The sequence below is a fragment of the Barbus barbus genome (assembly GCF_936440315.1).
Source record: "Barbus barbus genome assembly, chromosome: 17".
Taxonomy (NCBI): Eukaryota; Metazoa; Chordata; class Actinopteri; order Cypriniformes; family Cyprinidae; genus Barbus; species Barbus barbus.
The window spans coordinates 18,831,928-18,858,306 of NC_136745.1; the positions used below are offsets into that span (position 1 = coordinate 18,831,928).

The window sequence follows — 26,379 nt, forward strand, 5'->3', positions numbered from 1 at the left end:
AGTGCAATTTAATTACCTTCTCGAATCATGGCGGAGATGAAGTCATGTTAGTATCTAGTGCCCCCTTGAGGCGAGTGCAGCAATTTCAATTTGCACTTAGATATTTAAACCGAATGAACATATAAATAAAGTCATATAAAGGTGACATATGTTGGTATTGGTATTTTCATTTCCAAAATTCTTAAATGAGCTTTTAATGGTTGTGTAGCGTGGATACAATATATAATTAATTCAATTAATGCATTAATATAAAATTTGACTTGCTAGCAACTGTAAAAATACAACTATCCCTTGTGATTTTTATTATTAATAAATTAGATTGATTGAACATTGCTATATTTGATCATATTGGTGTTGTAAACCTTTTATAAAAGTAGTATTTCATGTGAGGCTGGTGTTAAATTGGATTTACTACAGCTAAGTGTGGAAATTTCACCTCAACCAATGCTACAAACACTGCAGATCACAAGCAAGACTTGACAATCATGCTTTATTCTGGTTGACTTCTTTTAAAAAAGAATCAAATAACAGAGATCACTGAAGCAATATGCCTTCTTCAATCAAAACCAAGTACTTTCTTCATGTCTCGCTGTATTTCCATAAGTAGTGAAACTAAACTCTATCTTTACATCTGTCTCTTCATTTAAATATTTATTGGTTTCAGTTCAAACAAAACTTCATTGATTGTCAACACAAAAATCTAGCTTAGCACCAGTACAATAAAACTGTACTTTAGCTTGTTAAAATACTGTTCGTGTGGGAAAACAAAACAACCTCAGGATAAAGGGATCATTATTTGTACATTGTCAAATAAAGCACCAACCATACAAAGCCATTTTCATATATCATTTGTCTGATACACACAAAAAAAGGTCAAATATATTAATGACTATTAAATTAAGCACAAACAACAATCAGTGTAAATAAAACACACCACGCGCCACAAAGCACGCTGGAATCTGGTACACCAGGAAAAACTCGGGAGACGACCCCTTCTGTGAGCACTGGAAAGCAGTTCAAGACGGAATCTAGAAAAACAGCTCTAGAAAATCCTTTAAAAAAAAAAAAAACACTCCACAGGCAATTTTTTTTTTTTTTTTACCACTTAACTATTTGATATCGGCTGATACCTGCTGATATCTTAAAATAATTCAACCAGTGGATAAAACCAACAGTTCCTCAACCAAAGCAAAAACGAAATGACGTCCTGTGCCTGCTACGATACAAATGAAATAAAGGGAAGGTGTAATGTTTCTGGCAGAGCTGCAGTGGTGCTGAGGTAAGGAGGGCCGGGGTGAGGAACATATGCTGTAAGTTAGGGGGCTTCTGGGAGCCGAGAGAGGCTCTATGGTTTACACAGGAACCATCTGGCCCAAAGGCATTCCTGCCGCTGTTAGCTTGACGTAAGCCTCTTAGCTACACACATTTAGTTTACCAAGATAAAAAAAAGACTTGGATTACCACTCCTTCTAAAGGACCGTCAATAACGAACGAACATAAAACATGTTAATGATAAGTTACAACCAGATGCGTTCACCCTGATGTCAAGATATACATATATATTTACTTATAGGTTTATTTAAAAAAAAAAAAAAGAATTGTTGAAGAGTGAAAAAACAAAACCCTACAGAAGGAACCTGAAAGTTGCTTCCCGGTAGAGTCCATCTCCAGCCTTTCTCCCTGGGTGAGGGCATGGCAAAGTCGCTCCCTAGGGCCCCTTTCATTACTCAGGGTGGGGGGGTGGGGGTCTGTGAGAAGAGTGTCTTTGAGGAAATAGGACCTTTCTGGCTGATTCTGAACATACAAAGTGCTGGTACTGGTAACAGGCCATCGGACCCGCGCATGACTGCAGACGGCTTCTGACGATCCCAGGAAATATAGGGCAGGAGTCGCTATCGACTGCAGGGTCTGACGTTGGGCCCTAACTTGTCGTCCTCATCTTCTCGAAGGAGCTGTATGGAGGAGCCTAGCAGTTCCAGTAGCTCTGGTACACACCGCACCAGCTCCACCGTCTCCTCCCCGTCTTCGTCGTCCGGCTGGAGCTCTTCCGGAGCGATGCATGTTTGACTGACAGAGACCTGCTTCCACAGCTCTGCCTGAGCGATGCTCACCACCTCAAACTGAGGGTACCGAGCCCGGAAAATACGCGCTGACATCTTTAGCCGCTTCAGCACGTCCGCCAGCAAGAACCAGTTACAAAACCTGTGGAGAGGAAACAAAGAGTGGCGTTTAGATAGGTGCCGCACTGACTGTGTTTTAAAGTGTGTCTGCTGTCACTCACCCCTGCGTTAGTGATACTTGGACGTGGTAGCAGGGTAGGAGGGGTTCGTCGGAGAACTCGAACAGAAGACAGTCTGTATCGGTGTCTTTCTCCTTCGCCTGCTCGCTCAAGTTATCCACGCTGTCTTCCCCGGGCTGAGACAACAGAAAGTCCCAGCAAGGTTCCTGTTCTGTCTCTGTTTAAGTTTTAAAAACAAATAAAGACAAACGCAAATATTAACCTCTAGTTACAAACAGTGTGTTTACAGTGCTTCTGCCACCCTCTAGTGGGCAGTTATGTCATCTAATAGCTGGATCACTTTCAGCTTGAATTAGCGGAAGTTTGGACAATCTATTGGTCTTGCTTGTTATGCCACCATCATCTAGCGATTTGAAAGAAAGATGATTTAAAAAAACGAAATAGAGCAGGGTCCAAAAGTCTGATAACATATTGAATATCTGGGATTTAAAATCTAATTTAAATGCAGGAATAAAAAAGTTATAAGATTTTTTTTCTTTTCTCAAAGAAACATGAATACCAACATTATCGGTACGTTTTGTGAATATTAAATATAGAATATTCGGAACTATTTACAGGTCACTAATCAAAAAAGCCTATTTTGGATAGCTTGAACACAATTTTTCATGCTTCCACTGAAGAATGATCTCTCAATATAAGATTTTTCAAACCATGCTGGAGAACATGATCATCAGGTTTTGCACGTGTGGAGTCAATAGCATATCAAGTGCATGCAAATACTAATTTAATTCTTCAAATTATTTTTTACTCTGTTATCTTGATAGATATGTGTAATGAAAATAATGTTCATATAACATGTTAATATAACATGCTTAAAAATATTTAATGACAAAAATGTAAAATACATGCATTTTCCCAATACATTGCTGTTCAAAATCTGAGGTCAGTGAGATTTCTGAAGACTCTTATGCTCACCAAGGCAGCATTTATTTGATCAAAAACACAGTAATAATATTGTGAAATGTTTAATACAATTTAAAAAGATTGTTTTATATTAAAAGAAAAATCTTATTATTTTTGTGGAAACTTTGATAATTTTTTCAGGATTATTTGAATGGATTATTTAATTATTTTGATGTTCAAAAGAACACCATTTACTGTATTTGAATTTTTTCATAACATTTTTTCAAAACATCACTTTTGATCACTTTAAAGAGGTCATATGACGATGCTAAAAAGAACAATGTTTTGTGTATTTGGTGTAATGCAATGTGTTTATGTGGTTTAAGGTTCATAAAACACATTATTTTCCACATACTGTACAGTATTGTTGCTCCTCTATGCCCCACCTTTCTGAAACACGTCGATTTTTACAAAGCCATCGTTTTGAGAAGCGAGGCTTACTCTGATTGGCCAGCTACCCAGTGCATGTGACGGAAATGTTACGCCCCTCACCGTATAGTGATGGCGTTTCCTGGCGCGACGAGACTAAAACAATAAAACCCATGACAAACGAGGCATTTGTTGCATCCAGTGGGGACATGATTACTGATTATAATGACTTAGGGTGTGTTCACACTTGGCGTCTTTTTTGACTAGAAAAAGTTGACGAGCACTTTTTTAGTAAAATTAAAAGCTGGTAGCGTTTTGGTAACAAATAGCAGCCGAGGGCGTCTTTTGTTGCTATAACAACAGCTGCAACGGTAGCCTAGCGCTGTGTGCTGCAGAAATGTCTGCTTTTGAAGTTAACGGGGAGGGTATGTCAGTTCACAATGACGTTTGTGGGAGCGCGACATTATACGGGGAAGGAAACTGTATGGTGCTTCCAACAATTTAGTCCAGGAGCTCCGGTTGGATGATGCACGGTTTCATACAACTCCTTGTACTCCGAAACTAGTATGATCTACTGGCTATCTTCTCCTTTTTCTTGTTGTTTTTGTTGTTATGGAAACGACTCGCCACTCAATTGTCATTGGTCAGCTGTCAAAAACGCACTTGACGTTAAACTTTTTTCAACCTGAAAAGATGCTCTGAGCTGCAGAAAAAGACGCCGGCGGTGGCATTTTAAAAAGCGCTAAGGACTTTTTTGAAAACGCGGTTTACTCCATAGGATTATAATGTAAAACAGACACCGGCAGCTTCAAAAAAGACGCCAAGTGTGAACATAGCCTGAGACTGTCTTTTTATGGTAAACATTACCAAGTCTGCATTTGCGATCGGAGAAACGACAAACAACAAGAGCTACTCTACACTGCTCAAAACTCGCGTTTGAATAGTCAGTAGCAGAAACGTACTTACAGGCTGTGAGTCAGAAGAGCCAGATTGTCCTGGCAAAGTTGGAATTGCCCCGCTTTATAGAAACAGCCTTTGTGCAAGCCAGCATTGTAGGCTGCTCTCCTGCCAGGTTCAGGAAATAGTCCTCCGTAAATTGCGCTGCACACACTCGAATATTTGCATTGTTCTGCTCTGGAACAGTGTTGTAAATACAACTTAACCACTGATTTCTAGTTGTGTCCTCTTTTGGAAGCCCAAACAAAGTAGTTTCACTTTCACAACGAAACACAGCGTCTCCAGGACATGGCGCCAGCGACAGCAACAATACTACAGCGAGAATAACAATCATGCCTTCTTTCATTGCGTATACATTTGAGTGGTGTTATGAAAATCTCCCCACATCGTGACGTAGACATGTGGGGGCGTGTTTGAATGAGCCGTTTTAGGTGCGGCAGAGTCTTAAATTTTATAAAGAATATCTCTTTGGTATTGAGACTTTAGTCTTTGCAGCTTCAGGGATCGTATCTATGCATAAACAGCTTGTAACACCCCAAAGAGAAAGAAAAAAAAAAAATAATTGCATCATATGACCCCTTTAATGCATTGTTGCTCAAAAGTATTAATTTCTTTAAAAAATCTTACTGAACCCAAACTTTGAACAACAGTCTACTAGGGTTGCCACCTTCAGCGAGGCAAAATAAGGGACACCCATTCACGAACACCTCCCCTCCACCCGAAAAAAAAAAAAAACCCAAGGACACAAATAATCAGTGAGGAACTCATACTTCAACAATAAACCATGAGAAAACATGCTCAAGTATGTAAACTTGCAACAGAACACATTACTATTGTTATTTTAATTGTTATTTATTATTATTAGTCTTTTTTGACAGTTCTGCAGCTGTTACTTGGAAGGGATGAATATTTATTATTTTTATTTCTTTCAATTTGTTTGCTTAAATTAAGACTATATTATTATGTAATTATTTTTTATCAAAATAATTTAGCTTTTTTAAAACTTTTTAAAATGCCAAATTGTATATGACGTATATGATTATTTATTATGTATATATTTATGATTAATACAATGACAAATTAATAAATCTAACATTAATTATAATCTATTAATTTATCTGACTAATCATGTCTAAAAATATAATTATGTCTACCAAGCTCTGATAATGAATGGAATATTATATTAACAGACTATCCAAATTTTAATAAAACAATAGGCCTATACCTTTAGAAGCAAGGATGTGTCTGTCACTTTAAAGGTATGGCTCACCCAAATATGAAAATTCTGTCATAATTTACCCAGGTTGTTCTAAACCTGCTTAAAGTTCTTTCTCCTGTTGAGCACAAAAGAAAATACTTTGAAGAATGTGGGTAACTAAAAAGCTTCTGGTCCTCAATAACTTCCATATTAGAGGAAAAAAAACTTAGTGCAAATAGACCGTCTTGTTGGCAAAGACTATTTACACTAACTCCACCCACTAATGTGTGATTGAGTTAGTCAACACTAAAAAAAAAGATGCTAATTCAGCATCAGTTTCAGTGGCGTAGATGGTAAGACGCATGCTTTTTGATGCGATTGACCCGAGTTCGAGCTCGCCTTTTGCCAAATTTTTTTTCTTCCTTTTCAAATCTCGTATTGCATCAGAAAGGCATTTATTTTAAATAAAAATGAAGGAAATAATCAAAAAGTTGAAAATAAGAGTATCGGGTAGGGTTAGGGTAGGTGTAGGGAGGGCTTTATTGTCCCAATAAGGTGGCATCCATTTAATAATTTGAATTAAAACTATAATTTACACTCAATACGTTATTATTGCGTACTGTTTTATAATGTACTACAATACTGAGGTGCAGATAATATAAGTAGTATAAATAGCAGAAAATCTTACTATTTTAACAGTGTAAACAGAATGTATAGCTATTTGTACTTAGTGTAAATAGCAACCATCGCTATTTACACAGTGTAAATAGTATCTATCACTAAAAAAATATGCTATTTGCACTTAGTGTAAATAGTATCTAATCGCTATTTACACTTAGTGCAAACAGCCGCTGCCAAAAAAAAATACTATCAGAGTCATTGGGGACCAGAAACTGTTTGGTTACCCACATTCTTCAAAGTATTTTCTTTTATGTTCAACAGAAGAAAGAAATTATTACAGGTTCGGAACAACTTGTGGGTGTGTAAACGATGACAACATTTTCCTTTTTGGGTGAACTATCCCTTTAAATCAGACAGTCCAACCCATGAGCAACCGAAATGATTCTCTGCAAACTGTGCGTTCATCATCAGTTACAGGACAGACCCATTGATAACTTTCCCATGCAGCCCTACATCTGGAGAGCCTTGTGTTCAAAGGGCAGATGTGAGCTCCTGGATGTTTTAAACCATGCAGGTTTAGCACATGCTGCTTTAACGGCTTGCGATCTGGAGACTGTTGCTATGGAAACAAAGACGCCAAAATCACGCGCAAATGAGCTTCTCTAATACTTCTTATGAAATATATCTAATTATGATTCCTATTAGTATTATAAACAGTGCAAAATACTTATTTGTTTATTCAAATATGTGTTGGCCTTTGTAAAATACAGGACAAATCGCATCCCATATTGATTTGATATGGGACACATCATTATACCTATAAATACTGGACGATTCCGTATTTTAAGGGAAGGGTGGCAATCCTAAGTCTACGTAACTTTAATTTCTTACCAAATACAGAGCTGCTGTAGAAATCCCACTGTAGTTTAGAATCTTGATCTGTTCGTCCTTCTAAATCAGTGAAGTACTCTGTGGATAAACACAAAGACAGTTTCAATCTAAACAGTGCATCAGTTTGATTTTGGTGACAACACTGCAAATAAACATTAAAGTTTAGCAAACATGTATGCAAGATTTCGAAAAGCGTAGCTATTTTACCTTTGAGGAAAGTTTTCATCCCGGGACTCTGGGCTAGTTTAACTGCGGTCTGACCAGAGTAGGTTGCCAGTGTGGGATCTGCCCCGTGATTTAACAGCATCCAGACGGCAGGCAGATTATCAGATGCTACAGCATCATGAATTGGGCTGCAATGTTGGGAACACAAGTTAGTATCCTGAAAATGTTATATCTAAAGATAAGCTTATTGTTACTGCAGATGGACTGCAATGAAAAAGGCAAAAGCTCTTACAGTAAATGGTAGGAGGAAGAATAGTTTTATATGGTAATCGGACAAAGTTTGTTGGACACATTGTAGCTGTGGGTGAACATACAATCTTATTTTGTACAGATTCTGATACTAAAAATACATCTTCCAAATCTAATGTGGCCCATTAGCTACCTACCATAAAACTGTGTCATTATACAATTAAAAAAGCAGTAGCCCAAAGCTGTCTATAGGGATGAACAGAACTTGGTGCCTTTTATTATTTCAAGTAATAAATGAAGCATTGATTCTGTCTGTATCATATCCTCAATTTAACCCACTGCTCACCGCGTTCCATCCTGTGCACTGCAGTTAACATCTGCACCATGCTTCAGCAGCACCTGTACGATATGCGTCCAGCCACGTGCACAGGCCTCATGCAGTGCCGTGTAACCTGCGTTGTCACGACGATTCACCTCTCGCACATCCTTTTCCAAGCAATATAAAACCACATCCTGAAAATAAACGTTTATATATGTATAATGAATAGGGGTGTAACGATATCACAAACCGAACCGAAAGATCGCGATACACCACCCACGATACGAATCGCGGAACTCTCGTCGCATACCGCGGTACTCTCACGCCCCCTGCTGCCCATTGTTGAGGTTAATGGCACTTATCTCTAACTAACTATTAATTTAAACAAATTTTTCTTTGCTTACATTTGATTAAATTGTATTAGTAACGACTAATAAGAGCTTTTTAAATTTTGTTCTAAATATTATATTCTAAAGTTACTGTTTTCCAAGTGCATGTCATTTCATGTGACTTGGGAGTGAGCGTCACACTCGGTTGCTAGTATATGCAGGATGGCTGCTTCACATAGTACTGAAATCCCCCAGACACATTTAAGTCTCCTGTGTGGGAACACTTTGGTTTTCCAGTGGAGTACAGCAATGGAATTCGTGTCGTAGACAAAGCGCACACAATCTGTCGTAACTGTTTCACAAAACTCTCTTATACGACAGGAAGCACATCTCATGGTGCGTTCACACCAGACGCGAAAGAAGCGTTAAGCGCGAGTGATTTACATGTTAAGTCAATGCAAAGATGTGATTAGACATCCTGTGGTGTGATTTCGCTCGAATGAGGCGACCGCATTTCAGTCAGAATGTGCTGCATGATGGTGTTTTTGAAAAAGAACTTAAAACTTAATTGAACTTCCAAATGTTTCTTAGAGTGGACAAGCCAGTGTTTATTTTTGACTAGTGTAGATTGGAGTTTATTTATTTCATTTTAGTTTACTTCAGGTAAGCTGACTTCACTAAAAAGACACATGTTTATTTCTGACTACCTACACTGGAGTTATCTCATTTTAGTTTACTCTGTTAAGCTGGCTGCACTAAAGAGAGAAATGTTTTATTCTGACTAGTCTACATTGGAGGTATTTATTTCATTTTTGTTTACTCCGGTATGCTGACTGCACTAAAAATGTGAAGCCAAAGTTAATAAAGAAAAAGTTAAGTCAAGTTATTGTTATTATTAAGTTAAGTGAATCTATTGTTCCTTAGCATTGCTGGTAAGATGACATGAACCCTACCCCCACAGCAAACCGAACCGGACCAAACCGTGGCTCTAAAACCGTGAACCGAACCGAACCGTGCCACTGGTGTATCGTTACACTCTTAATAATAAACAATTGATCAAACAGTCAGTTACAGTCAGTTATTAATCTAATTATTTAGGGTTTCCTAAAGTGGGGTTTGCGAGGTAACTACAAGGGGTTTGTGAACTCGTGAAAAGATAAAGATGTAAAAACAATTTAAAAAAAAAATTTATTCTAAAAATTATTTATTAGAAACAGTTGTTAAATTACTAAAATATTAACTTAAAATCTCAGGGGATTGAGCTTCATTGTACAATCACTATTAATATTAATAAATGTAACAATTAACAATGTCAGCTAACAACCAAAAGGGTTATGAATGCTTTACCTGGTAACCTAATCGAGCAGCTCTCTGTAACAGCGTCTCTCCTGCATTCTTATTGACAATCAGTCGACGGACTTCTGGAGGCACTGGACGGCTTGGAGTAGATTCAGGGATTCCTGATTTCCCAGATGTTCCTTTTTTACCAGACAGTGGTGAGTTTGACTGCTTGGGAGAAGCGTAAGGAGGAGGTGGGTTTTTCTTGGCGGCTGGACCATCCTCTTCTGAAATGAAGGGCCCTGTGCGTTTACCTAAGCTGCCTTTCTTAGTCTTGCGCTGAAACAAAGACATAAGGACAAAGAGAGTCATGCATGAAGGATGTGACATTCAGGGGAGGGCAACTGTTACATGGTCCTGCCTAATAAAAACAGCTGTTGTAAGAAAGCCCTTTAAATTAAGTGACTTGAAATGCCACTAGGGGGCAGCAGAAGACTAACTGAAAACATATATACCTTTGCAAGGGAATTATCCCTTGAAATCTCAATTTTCAGTTTAAGTGCTCTTGTTTAAAAATGCTTGAAAGTCTGAAAAGATGTTTCAGCTAACCTTTTTCTGGTCGTCAGTGTCACACAAGTGTTTACATTTGAACTTCCTCTTCCCTGAGGGTTTGTCGTTTGGCTGTGTGGTGGGTGGACTCTCTTGAGGTCGCGCCGAGCCTGAACGTGTGAACAGGGTCCGCCTAGGGCTGATGTCTGGTCTGGGCACTTCGCCGGTCAGTGTGGCACTGAGACAAGGGTACACACCCATCTTCTCATCTGCAATGGCATAGACTGACATTTCAACACCAAACTTCTTGTTCCATCGTTACTAACACAGCATAGATAGATAGATATAAATCCATTGAATAAATTGCTTTCAATCAAAAAGAAACTTCTGCTAAATAAGACTTGCGTACCTATGCCCTATTCAGACAGAACCATTTTTTTCCATGAGGAAGTCAGGTAAATTTGTGATTCACAGTCATACTTTGACCTTCAGACCTTTGGTAAAACCCATCCAGACTCTGGACACTCCTATTTTAGTAAAAACTACACAGATTCCATTTTCAGTATCCTCTATTAATAGCAGTAACTAAAATGATTTTTTTGGAAGTTTAAATTGTGCTAGATATTGCTCCCCTAAGGGAAATTCATTCAACATTTATTTTAATTATGCTACCCTCAACTGTAGCACACAGACTAAATATCAAGACCAGGAAAGGCAAAGACAGAATGACGTTCTCAGCAAAATGTTCATCAAGCCTCAGACATCTTTACTCACTAGTGGCCTCACCATCTTCCACGCCCAGCTTCTCCTCCTCTCCATCTGCCACCTTATCTTTCTCTGTGATGTATTCCCCGTTCTGATATTTACGATTCTTGCAGCGTTTCCTTTTCTTTATTGAAGAGGTGTCTCCACCCTCAGTGGGCCTGTCCTTGTCCGCATCCACCTCCTCAGGCAGAGGATTGATTCGAGGCCTACCGCGCGGCCGGCGGACTGGTACAGGGGGTGGTAGGGTAGGGGGTGGCGTAGAGGGGGGATCGAGAGGGGGAGGAGTAGGTGGAGTAGCGAAGCTCCAGTCTCGGAGCAACGCTTCATCAGTCCGTCTGCGCCCTCGTCTCAGCCGCGGAGAGGCCTCCTCCTGGGAGTCTGATTCCTTACTAGGCCAGCCTGGACTGCTGAGAGAGCTTGAATCTCTGTCAACCTGAGGACTTCTGCATGGACTGTTCTCTGAATCTGTGACTGGTGACAGAATTCAGAATTATCCATGAGAAACGCTCTATTATTTGGGAAACCATTCCATTTCTTACATATTACACAAAAGCAAAAACATCTCACCCAAAAATGTCAAATCGGTCATTATTTACTCTTTTGTCGCTTCAAACCTGTATTTTGGTATAATGTGGTGAAATCTTTCACACAGGTCTTTTCAATGCAAGTTTGAGGTAACCACAGCTGTTAAGCTCCACAAATGACAAAATAAACCCACCAAAGTGGTACGCTAGTTGTTTGCTAAATTCCAATATTACACTAGCTATGTTTCAATCCACCTGTTTTATTTGTATTTTGGAATATCGCATTTAAAAAAAAAAAAAAAAAAAACGCTGGATGGAAACTCCAAGATGCGTATAAATTCTAAAAAAATTGAATATGCACACAATAGAGTAGGATAAACTTTTTATCTGATAAGAAAAAATGCGTATAAACTATGATGGACGCACATTTAGCGAATAAATTCCACCTTGCGCATCAAAAAAATCATGTGATTTTGCACACAGCATCTGAAATGTTGTTTTGGTTGTTATGAAATGCCTGAGTAAAGTCTGTCATCAAAGTATTTCTGTTTTATTGTCTTAAACGACTGCGTTCCCAAACAGCAGAAATCCACCTCCGAAAGCAATGGCTGCATTTATTGCAATTATTATAATATTATAAGTGGCTTCTCCAGCTTTTCTTAGTGATATATAGTGCCAGTTTATCAGGAAGTGATGATTTTGTTCTCTTTGACTTGCTGAACGGAAACTGTGCTTTATACACAAATATTTTATGCGATATTACAGTTTTGCACACAAGTTAAACTTGAATCTTTGCATGGAAACATAGCTATTGAGCAAGTGAGCTGAACTTGAGAACCAGATCAGTGCATGAATTCTTTTGAGCTAGAATTCAAGAATCAAACTGATTCATTCACGGAAAAGAGTTTACCTCACTTTTTTCAGTCTTTTTTTGGCCTCTTTTGTCACTTTTGGAGATTAACAACCAGGGCCACTTCGACCCACTTTGACTTATAAGAAAAAGACCTGCATAAAAACTATTTTCTTTTAATAAAGAAGATAGGTATGGAACGGCATGAGAGTGAGTAAACGACCAACCTATTACTTTAACTATGAGCTGGATCAGTACCTATTTTGTTGGAGTCGGAGTGCTCCAGATTAGCTGGACAGTTTTTCCCTTTGCGAGTCTTTCCCCCTACTTTAGAGGCTGAGCTTATTCCATCTTTCAGCACACTTTTTCCCACTCCAGGCAATGCGTCTTTCTTCTGATGAAGTACAATATAATGTGTTAAACAAAATTAAAACAGAACATTTTGTCTTTTAATAACACATGCATATTTGTAATTTAGATTAATGGCTATTTAAGCAAAGCAAAAATTTGACAGGAAAATCTAATTGTCTATAAACCCATCACTAGCTCATAGTGGTAATGCTATCATCTCTCACCAAGCGCTTTCACTGGGCTTAGACTCACGCAGCTCATTTGCACAGCAGACTGCACGTCACTAGGCTACTCCCACAATAATCACATGTGAACTATTTTAATTTCCCTCTAGAATTTCCCAAAAAATGTTCCATTGTGTGGCTGAATTGTGTAAGTCAAAATACTCTGTTTCAAACAAAGTAGAACCACAAGACTTAAGCATAATGTTAACATTGAACTAGTATGATTAAATTTTCTAAATTTGCAGTCATGACCATATACCTGTTTACATGGATAAACCACCAAAAGGAATTACATTGGAAACTCATAACCAGAATAACTCCACAAGCACTTTAAAACAGAATAATTTAAACTCTTGTATATATATAAAAAAAAGACAAGCTTCCCATTTCTGTTTTAAAATCCTCTAGCAATGTCTAGGTGACTCTAAGAGCAAACTGACCGACTGTGGTACGAAATTCTGTCAATACAGGCTAACTTATTTTAAATAGTCTGTTACAACAAAGGTGGCTAAATTGTGGGTCTGGAACGGAGGATCATGGGCGAAAAGTGTATAAATGTATATTATAACAAGTCTAATTCACTTATATTCTCCACATTCTAATGCAGACACATATACAGTATATATATATAAAAAAATCAAATTTGGCCAGCAGGCCCTGTTTTGGCCATCTCTGCTTTACAGTTATCTTGACATTAGACTGCATGAAGGCTGAGCATTATGATTATATATACAGATTGTTTGAATATGGCTCAAACAATCACAACTTAATCACACTATAGTCAGATGTTATTTAATGTGAATCTGTTTCTTACTTATACCATTTGCACTTTTTGCACATCAAGTACCAAACAGAAACTAATCAAATTAAATAAATCTTTATTCAGTATTCAATTGACTGAATTGTTTAAACATTATAACATGGTTTTAAACATATTTTCTCTTTGCTTAATTTCCTGCAAAAAATACTATATTGTCATATATTTTCTTGTGATATTAAAATCACTCATGCTGTGATATCAGATTTTGGTCATACTCTCACCCTTTGACTGAATTAAGGAAAATTTTAATGTAAGCAATCATGGCTTATGCTATTGATGCCGATCTATTCCAAAGACTATAATAAAAATTAACCACTAAATGTTAAACAAAGCTTACCTTTTTATGGGAGGTGCCCTTCTTGATTGATAGACTGTCTTTATCTTTTTGCTTCTTAGTTACTGTCTTTTTTTTAACTTCAGAAGGTGTTTTCTCCTTGGCAGTCTTTTTCAGGTTCTTCTGTTTGGTGCCAGATCCTTTTCCTTTGGAAGGTATCTCCTCTTTGGCTCCATTCATTTTTGCCTCTCCTTCTGCTTCTGTGGTCTGGCTCTGAAGGAGGGATAAGGCTATCCCTTCTACCTTAACATGAGAAGAAAGCTTCCTCTCTGATGCCTTTTCCTCTTTTGCTGTCTCGTCCTCTAACTGTTGAGCCAATTTCCTTTCCTTCCATTCTCCTTTAACACTGGGAACACTCCTTTTACTAGGGGTACTAGATTTCATTTTTTGTCTACCATCGGATGCTTGATTTTCTGTCTGTTTTGCCAGTTTCTCTCGTCCCTTATCCTTGGGCGCAGGAACAGTTGTGATCTCTTGTCTCCTTAGAACTGCTATGGCATCCGTTTGTGGAGAGGTTCTGTCTGACTTGATAACCTGTCCTTCTATGGCCCTGAACGGGGGAGAACCAGCGATAAGGGTCTGCTGCAACGTGGACTCCTGACACCTGTTCTGCACGCTGGCTACCTCAGGCCTCTTAGATCCCACAGAAGGCAGATTACAGTAGTTCTCACCAGTAAGCGCAGTGGTCTCAAGAGTTTTCTGCTTCACTATTGACTCCAGGTTAGACAGGGGGGATTTGGCCTTCTCCCACTTTTCATCCTCTACTTTAGTTGGGCTTAAATGGGAGTTATGGAACAGGGCTCTCTCACAACCGAGGGTGCTCTTCATCTTTGGGGCTTGAGTCAGACTTGGTCTCTTCTGCAGGGATGTTCCTTGGGAAAGAACACAAGGTGGTTGCCACAAGGATTTAACTGGAGGTGTAAACAGGGTGCCTCCCTTTCCACCAACAGATTTCTGGTGGGGCTGTGAATTTGCTGTAGCACATAATTGGGTGGATAAAAAACCTTGTTGAGTACCTGTCGAGAGCTTTCCAGCTTTATTATGCTGGGCACCTTTAACAGCAAATGGCGCTTTCCTCTCTCTACAGACTGGCTGCTCTCCTTGGTCAATGATGGAGATGGTTTCCTGTTTGGCAAATGTCTGAAGATCTTCAACAAAAGCAGCGCTTTTTCCATCTTTACTACATAAAGTAGATGCTAGAATGGGGCTTGCCACTCCTACATATGTACCAGGAAGATTATTCAAGGAACCAGGAGATGAGCCTTTGGCCCAGGATGCGTTGGGTTCCAAAGCATGGTGATTAGTTAGTTTTGAAGATGATTTCTGAGTTGCACCATTTCTTTGGGTGTCATATGTACTGGATGATCCAAAGGAAGCAGAATGAACCTTTTTTGGACCGGCAACATTTTTCTGATGAGACTCGGCAGAATGATGTTCCGTGGCCACCAATGGGCTGTTCTGAGCATCTTTAATGCTTTTTTGTCGCTTGGACTTTGCAGACAGATCAAGGGGCACATCCCTTGACTCAACAGGGCAGGAAACATTGTGCTCCTCTGGAGTGGACAGAGTTTTTGGTTTCAGATACGCCAACGAGGTTTTTTCGGTACCTCTGTATGTCGAACCTTTTTCTACAAGGCTAAGCAGCCGACTTTGAGTGGTGATATTCGCCAGAGCCGGGCTGCAGCAGATGGCAGCAGTGGGAGAGATGGTGTAACGGGTTGGTGGAGCTGAGCCCTGCGTGGCTTGCTGTACTGGAAGGGCTAGAGCTGGGGCTGCTACAGAGGACATTGTGGCTTTATGCTCAGCTCCACCTTGAAAGCCCTTGGACAGAGAGTCACACCTGACTTTGGATCCTGAAGACTGAGGCTTCTTCTCAGCACCAGGTCCTCTCCCCACGGAAAAGTGATACGGGTATGTTTTGAGCATAGGCGCACTCGAACAAGAGCTTTGTGCTGTGCAGTCCTTTTGAAACTGGCTAGCAGTGGCTTCTCTCAGTGCTGCAATCTGACCTAACCCTGGTGGCAATGTGATCTTGCAGAGAGGAGAAGAAAAATTGGAGGGGGGAAGGAAAGCAACAGGCTGGCCGGGTTTAAACAGCGTGGAGCACTGGAACCCCAAAGGAACGCTTATCACGGGCTGGGTTGGTGCTGGTGCGTTAGTCTTCTTGTTTAGGTTTGTACTAGAGTGAACAGAGTTCACAGGGTCCTCTGCGGTGACCTTTTTACCACAAGGCCACTGGTGAGCGGAGTAGATGCCAGCACTGTCAATCTTGCTTTTGGAAACCTCAGTCCGATCAGGCAACAATGTGCTCACGGGATCAGTGCTGAACACATTGCTGTGAGGTTGGGAGGGGGGAACTGGGGGACAATGATTTGAATTGCTGGCTTCTGAGCAGACGTCGGGCGTTTTGCAGTCTGTGGTTGCCCTCAGCTTGTTCTGCTGACTTTGAGGTATGTCACCTCTAAGTTCAAGAGGCAGTGTCTGCTGTGGATTTCCCACCATGCTCTCTGACACCTGGTTAGGGGCACTGCTCTCTCTGCTCACCGTCCCTCCATCCCCTACATTCATTGGTGAGGGATCCACCTGATCAGAAAAACAGGGAGTTAAGTTTGACTTAGGGTGAAAACTAAAAAGATCATGAAAGAGATAGAGGGGGGGACTAGACCAATGAAACATACGTTACCTGCATAGGCGTTTTCTCAACACATTACTCAGTGTGTGTGGACAAGTGACATTTTATGGGGTTCTCCTCTGGTAAGTGTACAGTTCTGTAGTGGAAATAGATCATTTTCAGCTTAGAAATGCACTAATTGAGCATACAGAATTATTTCCAACAAAAAGTCAAAACTTGGAACATTAAAATTAGTGTTTTAAATGTTTAAAAGCCTTAAATCTTTAATTAAACAGAACAATATATACCTAAGCCATGAAGTTGACTTTTCACTAATTTTCACTTAATTATTTTTTCTTTAATATACTAATAATTGATTGCAGAAGATAAATGTTGTGTAGTTCAGCCAAGGTCAATTCAGACCTCATTAACTAAATCAAATGTAAAATATAGATTGCCGTCTACATTACACATTGCAAAGAGGCATCTGAACTAAGAGGCAACTGAAATCTTGTTAGCGCATTCCTTAAAAATGTTCAGTTGGTTATGCATTTAGCTGACATTCTTACAACTGATAATCCCTATTAGTAGTGCAGAACTACATGTATCTTGCACATTGCTTCAAGAACTTTCAAAATTATTTTGAGTGATATTAAATATTTAAATAGTCACCAAGTTCAACCAACTCGACTCAAAATGACAAAAATAAACACTTCTACAATCTTAACAAAAGACGGACATGGATGAGCTTTAATTATGATCGATAAGAACGTTTGCATGTTTTATGTCTCTATCCCTGTAATCTGACAAAATTGACACTCTAACCATGAGGCCACAACATCACTTCTCTTGCTACAGTCAGTGATATGAGACAGGCTGGAAACTTCCTGTGAGTAACAGAGGTTTCCTTAGTCAAGATGTCACAATTTCCTTCAGACAACAGCTTTTGTAGGAATAGATATTATACTTAAAGTGTTCAGATTTAAATGACAAATTTTAAAAGAATACAATGATCTGCTGCTCCATATTCCAGCGATTTACATATTTAATTATACGTTTGAAAAAACAAGCTGTCATCTTCTGCTGTAGGAGAGACTAATTCGTGAAAACGCTGAGTTTGACCTGTGACTCTCTCTGAGTTTGTAAGTCAATTTCAAGTATGCAAGGGAGTGCCTATACACCAAAATCTCAGTTAAACTGAGACGAGCAAAAACCTTAGCTTCCACAGCTGAAGGGACAGTTTTCACTGCAACAACATCCTCTTAACCCACATTGCATGTGACGACGGGGTGGTCAAAGTCTGCATACTCTAATTCCCCCCTTTTAAAGAAGCAGAGCACCCGATACTTATCAGATCCCAAAACCTCACACAGCGCAATGGAGGGGAATGGTCAAGTGCATGAGAGGCCACAAATGCCAAGGGTTGAGAATAAAGGATGCAAGGCCATGCAAAGGTTGATGCTGGTTTTACTGCCTCATTACCTCAGTGGGACAAACTGTAGTAGATCAAGACAACATCAACAGAGCAGGAAAAAACAGCACAACCATTAATGTGATGCTGGGTCTAACATAGGCGCTTTACTCTTTACCGACATTAGATAAAGGCAAAGCATCTCATGTCCACAGTCACAGAGTGTGCATTACTAAAATGTTTGCTTATAATGAGGTGGTCAAGCTGTGATTTAATCTAATTCCAATAGTGCTGTGTGTCGGGCCTTGCAAAACTCCTATCAGAGACAAACAGATCAAATCAATACACAGGGTTTCCACACTTTTTGACAAATTAATTTCCATGACCTTCACAGTCATGCATTATTAGTGAATTAGGATTTAAATTGTGGTGGTAGATTTCAATTTCTATGTCAGAGAATAGCTTTTCAAATTAATAGAATTAAATCATCCTAATTATTTTTGTACAATATGACTGTCGGTTCTGGTTTTACTACATAAAGGCAATGTGATATTAAAACTTGAACTCACTATATGTCCATGTCTTTTACTCATTTTCATGCCATATAGCTGGAAATATCAATTACAATTCCTTGGTATTTTCTGGATTTTCATGTTGGTGGAAACCCTGAATACAAAATCAAACCGACTGATCTGAACTTGAATTGAAGTCGCACATTGTTGCATTCGAGACGAAATCACACCGATGTCTCTCGAGGTTATGTTCTTAATTTAAAAAGAATGACATGATTAAGACCAGATATTACTTTAGAAAATCAAACTGCATACACAACCATCACAATTAATCCAACCTAATTACCTAAGTCTCAAACGCAAACAACATAAACATCGTAAACTCTTGTTTCGCATCAGAATGCAGGTGAGCGCATTATCGATTCAGGTGACAGCTGTCTTAAAATACGAACTGCTAATCTTTCTGACTTCAAATGAGATTCAACCGATGTCGATGCACTTAACGTACCTGTCTAGCATAACCGAGCCGTACAGGCCTTTAGCGAAAGTCTGATGATTGGAAAGTTTATGATGTGTTATACCCGTGATTATATCTGCTGCTAAAGATAGAACCGATCATTTTCGTGCAGACATTTTTCATCTTGAGGCATCTCAATTATTGAAAACGCAGTGGGAGTGGGAGCCCGTGTTTTTCTTCAGCCCTCGTTCTTTTGAATGGGGTTACCAGCGCAATGATAAACGGAGACGAGGAAATAAGCATCGTCTCTCCTCTCTAGACTGGAGCTCAGCACACTCGCGGTCTCCAGGTCAGTCTGCCGGAGCTCATAAACGCACAAAGGAGGATGATGCAGAAAAGCAGTCGATGACCAGCCGATGTCACGTATCCACAGCAAGCTTAATATCAGGATAGACAGAGCATCGTCCTAAAACAGAGCAAAATGTTTGTTTCTCCGACCAACCAACCCACTCGCTCGTTCTAGCTGGAGCTGCTACTAAAAACCGTATCACACAATACAAGAGACCCTCAGGTGACACGAAACGCTGCTGAAATGGGAGTCAGTGATAAATATCGCCCACAAAAACAACAAAAATGTAGGTCCCGCGATCGGGGATTAGCCGAAACAGACGTTTTCTTTCGCGGAAAGAACCGAAAGCCTACACGGTCCGTGTGGCCACAATGTAGTCAAACTAACCGAATCCTGTCAAACTATTAAGTGACCGTTGGTTTTTCGCCAAGCGCGAGCCGAGCTATGACGTCTGAATTAGAACTCGACACAAAATACACGGCCAGAGAAATGTCACGCGCACATTTAGGTTGGATGATATCGCGCTCGCGAGGAAACATCGTACTTTGGCTGCCTCTCTCTCCACGCTGCCCTCGAGGAGTGTTTGGAAACTAATAGGGTCGCCGAGTTTCCCATTCGCTCCTTATTATTACCGTCACTTGTGCTGCGTGACACGCGGGGAGAGCGTTATTTCGTACGGAGCAAGGTGTACGAAACTGAAGGAGCGATTTTCAGATCCCTGCGCAGCGAAGTCTCCCTCTTAACAACTCGGTCTGCGTTACTCTGCCACCGTACGACACGAAATGTTTCCATAGCGGAGCAGCTCCAACAATCCAAGTGTTATGACATGCCACAGCCCCAGAACCGACTCCTTCCTCTATGCAACCCCGAATAATTCCAAAAGGCAATTAGCCAAATAACGATGTCAGATTGTACAAACGTGCACCAACCCGTTTGACCGACATTTGGAAGATGTTCGCGCATCAAGATAACGGCTTTAATCCGGTCTTCCGTTCTTGTCGCTCGCAGTTCACTAATCTCGACGATTTTCGATTCTGAAAGTCCGGGGGGGTTCGTACCGTATCTCTCTGTCTCTGGTCTGGTGGGAGAGAGAGAGGGGCAGATGGAGCCGAGCTCGTGTGGGAGTTGTAGTTCTCCGACATCCACGCCCTGACCGCGTTCGCCCTGAGAAGGGAGGAGCGAGGACTGCAGGTCCCAGCATGCACCGCGAGAATCCAGCCGCTCAAGGGGAAAGGGGATCGCAACGGTGCGCTAAACTGCGAACCCTACCCGAGTAACAAAGTGAAAATACACCCTCTATCTCAATTAAACCGTCGCTCTCGGACCCAGCACGCGAGGGTCACCGAGTAGCACGTGCTTGTTTGTATCATCTCGCTTTCAAATTTGCACACGTGGGAAGAGTTGAGACAAACATTGCAGCGGAATTAATAAAAACCCTGCTCGGTCTCGAACTGTTTCGATAGAGCCACGAGACTGATGTCCACTACAGGACAGTCGAGGATCTATCATCAATAGTGGATGCACATGAAGCTCCTCACTAAAGGTGCACACAATGATGGGTCGAGATGTTTATATTTCCAGGCTAAATTAAACAGATTCTCAATATGAGAAGCCCTGACTTCTTTGTTAAAACATGCTGCATAACACAATAAGATCTTTTAACTTAATTTAAACAATTTCATATAGCCAAACCTGTTTTCGGTGAATGGGAAACATGCTTAAAAGATTTTGGGATCCTCAGGTGGATTTACCTTTTTTAACTTCCCAAAAGCCCACCGCTGACCTTCAACTTAGTTTTTTTTTTTTTTTTGCCATGCAGGTGATAGCATCAGCTCTTGCAAAATATCTCTGTAGCTTCAACAGTGCTGGATTGTTACTATAAATTCTTCACATGATGTTGAGCAAATGTTATTGTTATTTTTCCTGAAACATGTGTAAATCTATTGAGTATCTTAGCAGTTTCCCTGTTTGAAGGCTAAACCGTGTCGCTTATTATAAGAACAAAGAGTGAAAAGTTTTGTTTGATTATTTCATGCAAAAAAGACCTGGAGACAATACAAGAACCACCTTGACATAACATCATTAGAAATAAGTTCATTAGATTTGGTTGAGCTCATTAAAATGGCCTGGCTTTCAAACGATTTTTGACATTCAAATAGGATTAATTCAAGATTTATTTGCTATTCTTTAAAAAAATCATGCTCCGGAAACCAAAAAACCTGATCATATCGGTTTTCATTTTAAGTAAAAACACAGGCTCTGTAAAGATAAGAAGATAACTGATACAAACATCATTCTCCTGCGGATCTATAAAGTCTGTTCTTGTCATATTTCAAAATTAGGTCAAATTAAGAATTTTTTCCTTTTGCCTGTCATGGTTATCTCAATATAATCAGTCACTTTTTCAGCAGTGATGCACAAACAATCTGGGGAAATCTTCCTTGAATCAAGACAGGACAATGGGCATGATGATAGCTAAATCAGGTCCATCAGCTGCCCAGTAGCCATTCGCTAGCTTCTTTGATCTTGGATTTAACAAGCAACCCTTAGTTTTCAGCCTCAGACACTGTGCATTATAAGATACACAGTGTGATTCAACCTGTCAGACAAACACTCTTTATTACAGTCTTTTATGCTTTATTTAACATTGTGATATTCACACAATTGCATATTCACAAAATATTTAAAAAAATTGCACTAACATGCAAACCTGCAAAACTGAAAATGTGACTAGCCTATATATTCCACAATTTGGTTGTATATTCCACCAAACAAATAATAACATCTTTCCAACACATTGAAGCATCTTTCAGAGCACCACAGTCAGATGATGAAACTGATTTACAATATTCATCACTTGTGGTCCAACTTTTTTTTCTGTTTTAGCCTGGTCTTGTCTGTAAATCACAATGACCATAATGTTCAGAAACCAATGAATATCTCAAGACCAAATCATTGTCACTATCTCGGTCATTTCTTCAGATGAAGTATACCGAGCAGCACGAGATTACACATTGACTCGCAAAGTTACCTCAAGCTACCATTTGAATGCATTTGGCACCAGAGATTCGCCAGACCATGACATTATGATTGAATGACTGCGTATATAATACAGCCTATAATCTGGTGAAGTTCTGTTCAATTAGGGGACGCGCACGTTTGATAATTAGCACAAGAATAAGTAGACCTTTATTCCGACTGCATCATCATCGGACAATAATATCACACAAAATTCCCGCATTGCTCCTCCTGACACACATCTATGCAAACAGATGTGAATTTTAACATTTTGAGCCGATGACCTATTTTTGTCATAACTGCTCCGATGCAAACTTACCCTATAGACTGCGCTGAGAGCATCACGTCTTCTTAAGGCTCTAACACTGATGTTGCCGTAAAAATACAGAGTATTAATTGTGACTGCAACATATGAGTAAGGCAATTATATCAGACAGGCGCAGTCACTGCAACGAGGACTAATTGCATTATTAAAAGCTAAAATATTGTAAACAAGACGAACGTGCCACTCATGCTCCTCTACACGTGAATGCACCATATCTATGTCTATCTATCTATCTATCTATCTGTAAGCTGACACATTAACGCGTTAACATTAAGGAAAGGCCTATTGAGAGACACTGAAAAGTTTTACTTGATTATCTCAATTTCCAGCCAACATTAGCTGCTTTAAACAGGCCTGGTGACTGCAAATGAGCGTCATCGCTTGGGCAACATTTACAACTTAGTTTCAAACACCATTAAAAAGAACTTGCACGGGAAATGACAACAGAAAGGCCGTGCAACAGTGCAAACTGGGGTGTCTGACCGGTAAATGCTCCACTGCATGACTGAGGTAATGTCGCAAGGGTGGGAGAGAGCACGTGAAGTGGGCAGGTTGAGGGGATGCAAAAGATATCCAAACTTATTGCACCGTGAATTAACGCGTATTTGCGCGATGTATCACTTTTCGTAGGCCTTAACGCACATAATGACATTGGCTGTTGTGATCGCGGGCGGTCAGTTTAGGACACAACATTATCCATATATTTTCAAATGTTGCCGCATGTTGTCTTTGCACTGTATTAATCCATCCAACCGTTTCGGATAGTTAGATCTCGTCATGATAGGATGTTAGGACTTTGATGCACTCATGTACAAGTGCAAAGTTTAGAGAGTTGACTGTCGCCCTCCATTGCGTTGTGCAATGCCCCCTTTAATGCCCCCTCACTCGCCAGTATTGCGCCTTTGTTATTAATCGCATGGAATCGCGCCGCCTTACCTTAACGGCCCCAAACTGTTTTCCGATGCCTCTGAACTTGACGTATTCATCCAAATGCAGGGGGAAGTGCCTGTGCCTGTTGTTTTCGTTACCGTCCGGTAGTATGATTCAGTGGAGGATTTAACGCTGTGAATTTTGGGTTTCTCCCCGCGATCTTCCCTCATCGCCGCAGCAGCTGGAGAGGAAAATCGCGCACGCTGGGTCCTAAAGCCGGCCGCTTCACACAGGTGACCAGGCTCCGTAGCCGCGTGCACTGGTTACGAGCTACGCTCCTCTGGCTTCCTCCGGAGTCCTGTCTGGTCAGAGTTCCTGCAGACAGGTAAACAGACTTAGCTATAAGGTTGGACACAATATAGGGGTTAACTAATTTCTAAGATTTTCACATGCAATCATTTATATTTATATATATATATTTAAAAAAAAAAAAACTCTGATAAAAGGTTTTCATATGTGATCCCTTTGTTCGTTTTTCTTTTCTTCGTACAATTCTGAATGTGAAATAACCATGTAAGGTACTACATTGTGGTTCCAGATGGGAAAGGTTATGTACTGGGCCAATAGGGCCCCAGACTGCTAGGGGCCTCCAACTGAGCTAGATAAAACTGATAGGAAGTGAAATAAATGAAGAAATATGAAGCAGAATACTTTATTGCAGCTTTTATGTTGACTTGGTACCTTGTTGCAATGTTTATACATTTTGTTCATATTGTAGGCTAATTGCAGCTTTATTTCTTACAGTGTAATTTCTCATTATTTGGACATTATCTCACATCTGCAACAAGAGGGAGCTTATAAAGAGAATTGTTTTTAATGGAACTGTACCTGCTACGTTAAAGAGGTTCTTGTGTTGATACGATCCGCAGTAGCAATTCAATATTGCAGTTATTTATTTATAACTAACAATGGCATAGACTTAAGTTCCAGGGGAAAAAAGCAATTAGTGACTAATCATAATTTGTTTGCATTTGAGACTGCACTATACAGCTTTTTGGCTATATGCTATAAAATCAGGGTCTTAAGGGGAGTGAAACCAAGAAGAAAACTTTGCACATTACACGGGCCTGTGGTAGCAGGGTAATTGCTTATCTTTCAGAAACTGAGAGGCGTTAAGGAATTCAAACACTAGGGGTGTAAATTAAAGAAATTGCCATGATTGAGTGACTGTCTTTTGCAGTTCTTCGATCACTCTGGTCTTCCAAGCCTTTTAATCTTTATGCAGAACCACCAATGCCTACAATATATATATATATATATATATATATATATATATATATATATATATATTTATATTTATTTATTTATTTATAATAACCTGGACAAAAAACGTCAAACAATAGTCAAATTCTTTCAAACATAAACTCTTATTTGACATAAAGCAGCTAAAATAACAAACGTTGACAAAAATGCTTATGGTAAAATGAGAAACAGTGATGTGATTTTAATTAAAAAGTGCATCAAACTTTATGCACCCATTTTGCCCAAAGCAATGTAATGAAGAGAATATATTGAGCTGTTTGCATATTAACCCCACAATGTCATTGAAAAATGAATCTGAAAATATCTGAGGTTTGATGTCAACTGATGTTTTCACTTACTGATTAATCCTAAAATAGATAGATAGATAGATAGATAGATAGATAGATAGATAGATAGATAGATAGATAGATAGATAGATAGATAGATAGATAGGTCAGAAACCAGGCCTAATAAAGTGTCTTTATTCGAGCCCCAGTGGAACCAAGCGTGTTTCGTCTCACAGTTGTTGAGATTTGGTCATTTCAACGACGTCGTGGCTCCTACAGGGTCGTCGCGTTTCAATGAACCATGTAGCTACGCGTTCTGTGTCTGTGTGACGCTAATTCTATGCAGATAGCAATATGAAAAAGGCTCTGAGTGCTATAAAGAAATCATATTTGTTCAATTTGGTAGAAAAATTAGGCAAGTTGCAACGTCATTAGCTAAACTGTAAATAAAATTATTTGGTTAAAGACGGTGACAGCAACATACTAGCGGCGTGCTAGCGTGAAGTCAAATCTAGTGTTTGTGCGACCCCTGCTGTTAACTGTAATGCGGACCCAGCATCACGCATTTCTGCTTGACTGCTGCTACAACAAATTCAGTCACCAATTAAAGTAGACTTCAGCTGACTTCAGCATTGCCCAGTGCTATACTTATAGGTCACATGGTACTGCAACGCCAGGATCTTGTTGATAACCAAGGAAAGGCACAAACTAATAAAACACAGGCTATACATTTAATGCACTGTAGCATTTATCCAACAAAACCTATATTTGAATTTTCAACAGAGCAGAGACTTTTTTAACTACTAATATGTACTTTAAAGTACTATAATGTAGGCTACCTTTAATGTACAAATATGTACTATTTAGGGGTACAAAGATGTACTTTTTATCCTTTACGTCCCAGTAACACCTCTAAAATATGTTATCAGCTGAAGATCTCTATAAAATGATAACTGGGGGGGGGGGAGGCCTCAAACAAGAGTTCTTTTAATTGCAGATGCATATTCTCTTACAATTATTCCATTTCTCAATACAATTTCCTTTGACCAGTTTTAGTAATGGCATAACATGAACATGAAACTGATATTTCATATATGATTTTCAGAACAGAAATTGGGTTTGTTCATTTGACATCCTAGTATGCAAGAATGTGCATTAATTTAGGCTAAATGAAGCTTTCTATATGTACCATGACAATTTCCAGACCAAAGTTCCAAATGGCAACTAACAAAAACATTTCTG

General features: G+C 39.6%; 1 protein-coding gene across 4 annotated transcripts; it reads right to left on the reverse strand.

Moving 5' to 3' along the window:
* Positions 1 to 472: 472 nt before the first annotated feature.
* bcorl1 (BCL6 corepressor-like 1) lies at positions 473 to 23,782 on the reverse strand. Of its 4 annotated transcripts, none has more exons than XM_079438175.1 (12): positions 23,615 to 23,782; positions 16,679 to 16,763; positions 13,999 to 16,578; positions 12,525 to 12,660; positions 10,902 to 11,363; positions 10,188 to 10,396; positions 9,648 to 9,917; positions 7,999 to 8,165; positions 7,446 to 7,591; positions 7,239 to 7,316; positions 2,282 to 2,456; positions 473 to 2,202 (listed from the first exon to the last, which is right to left on the reverse strand). In XM_079438175.1, the coding sequence occupies exons 2-12, from the start codon at positions 16,682 to 16,684 to the stop codon at positions 1,893 to 1,895; spliced, it is 4,539 nt and encodes a 1,512-aa protein (XP_079294301.1). In that variant the 5' UTR covers positions 16,685 to 16,763; positions 23,615 to 23,782; the 3' UTR covers positions 473 to 1,892. The 4 variants fall into 4 exon arrangements, with proteins under 4 accessions (XP_079294301.1, XP_079294303.1, XP_079294302.1 ...); XM_079438177.1 differs by lacking the exon at positions 23,615 to 23,782 and adding an exon at positions 20,394 to 20,469 and having other exon boundaries at positions 10,914 to 11,363; XM_079438176.1 differs by lacking the exon at positions 23,615 to 23,782 and adding an exon at positions 20,265 to 20,410 and having other exon boundaries at positions 10,914 to 11,363.
* Positions 23,783 to 26,379: the final 2,597 nt, after the last annotated feature.

What these genes read in the sequence shown, in the direction of transcription:
- bcorl1 (XM_079438175.1), bottom strand. An exon ending in CTGCTCGATTAGGTTACCAG is followed by an intron (nt 8,166 to 9,647) that starts GTAAAGCATTCA and finishes GTTTATTTTCAG; the next exon opens with GATGTGGTTTTATATTGCTT. An exon ending in CTACAGCAGCTCTGTATTTG is followed by an intron (nt 2,457 to 7,238) that starts GTAAGAAATTAA and finishes AAACTTAAACAG; the next exon opens with AGACAGAACAGGAACCTTGC.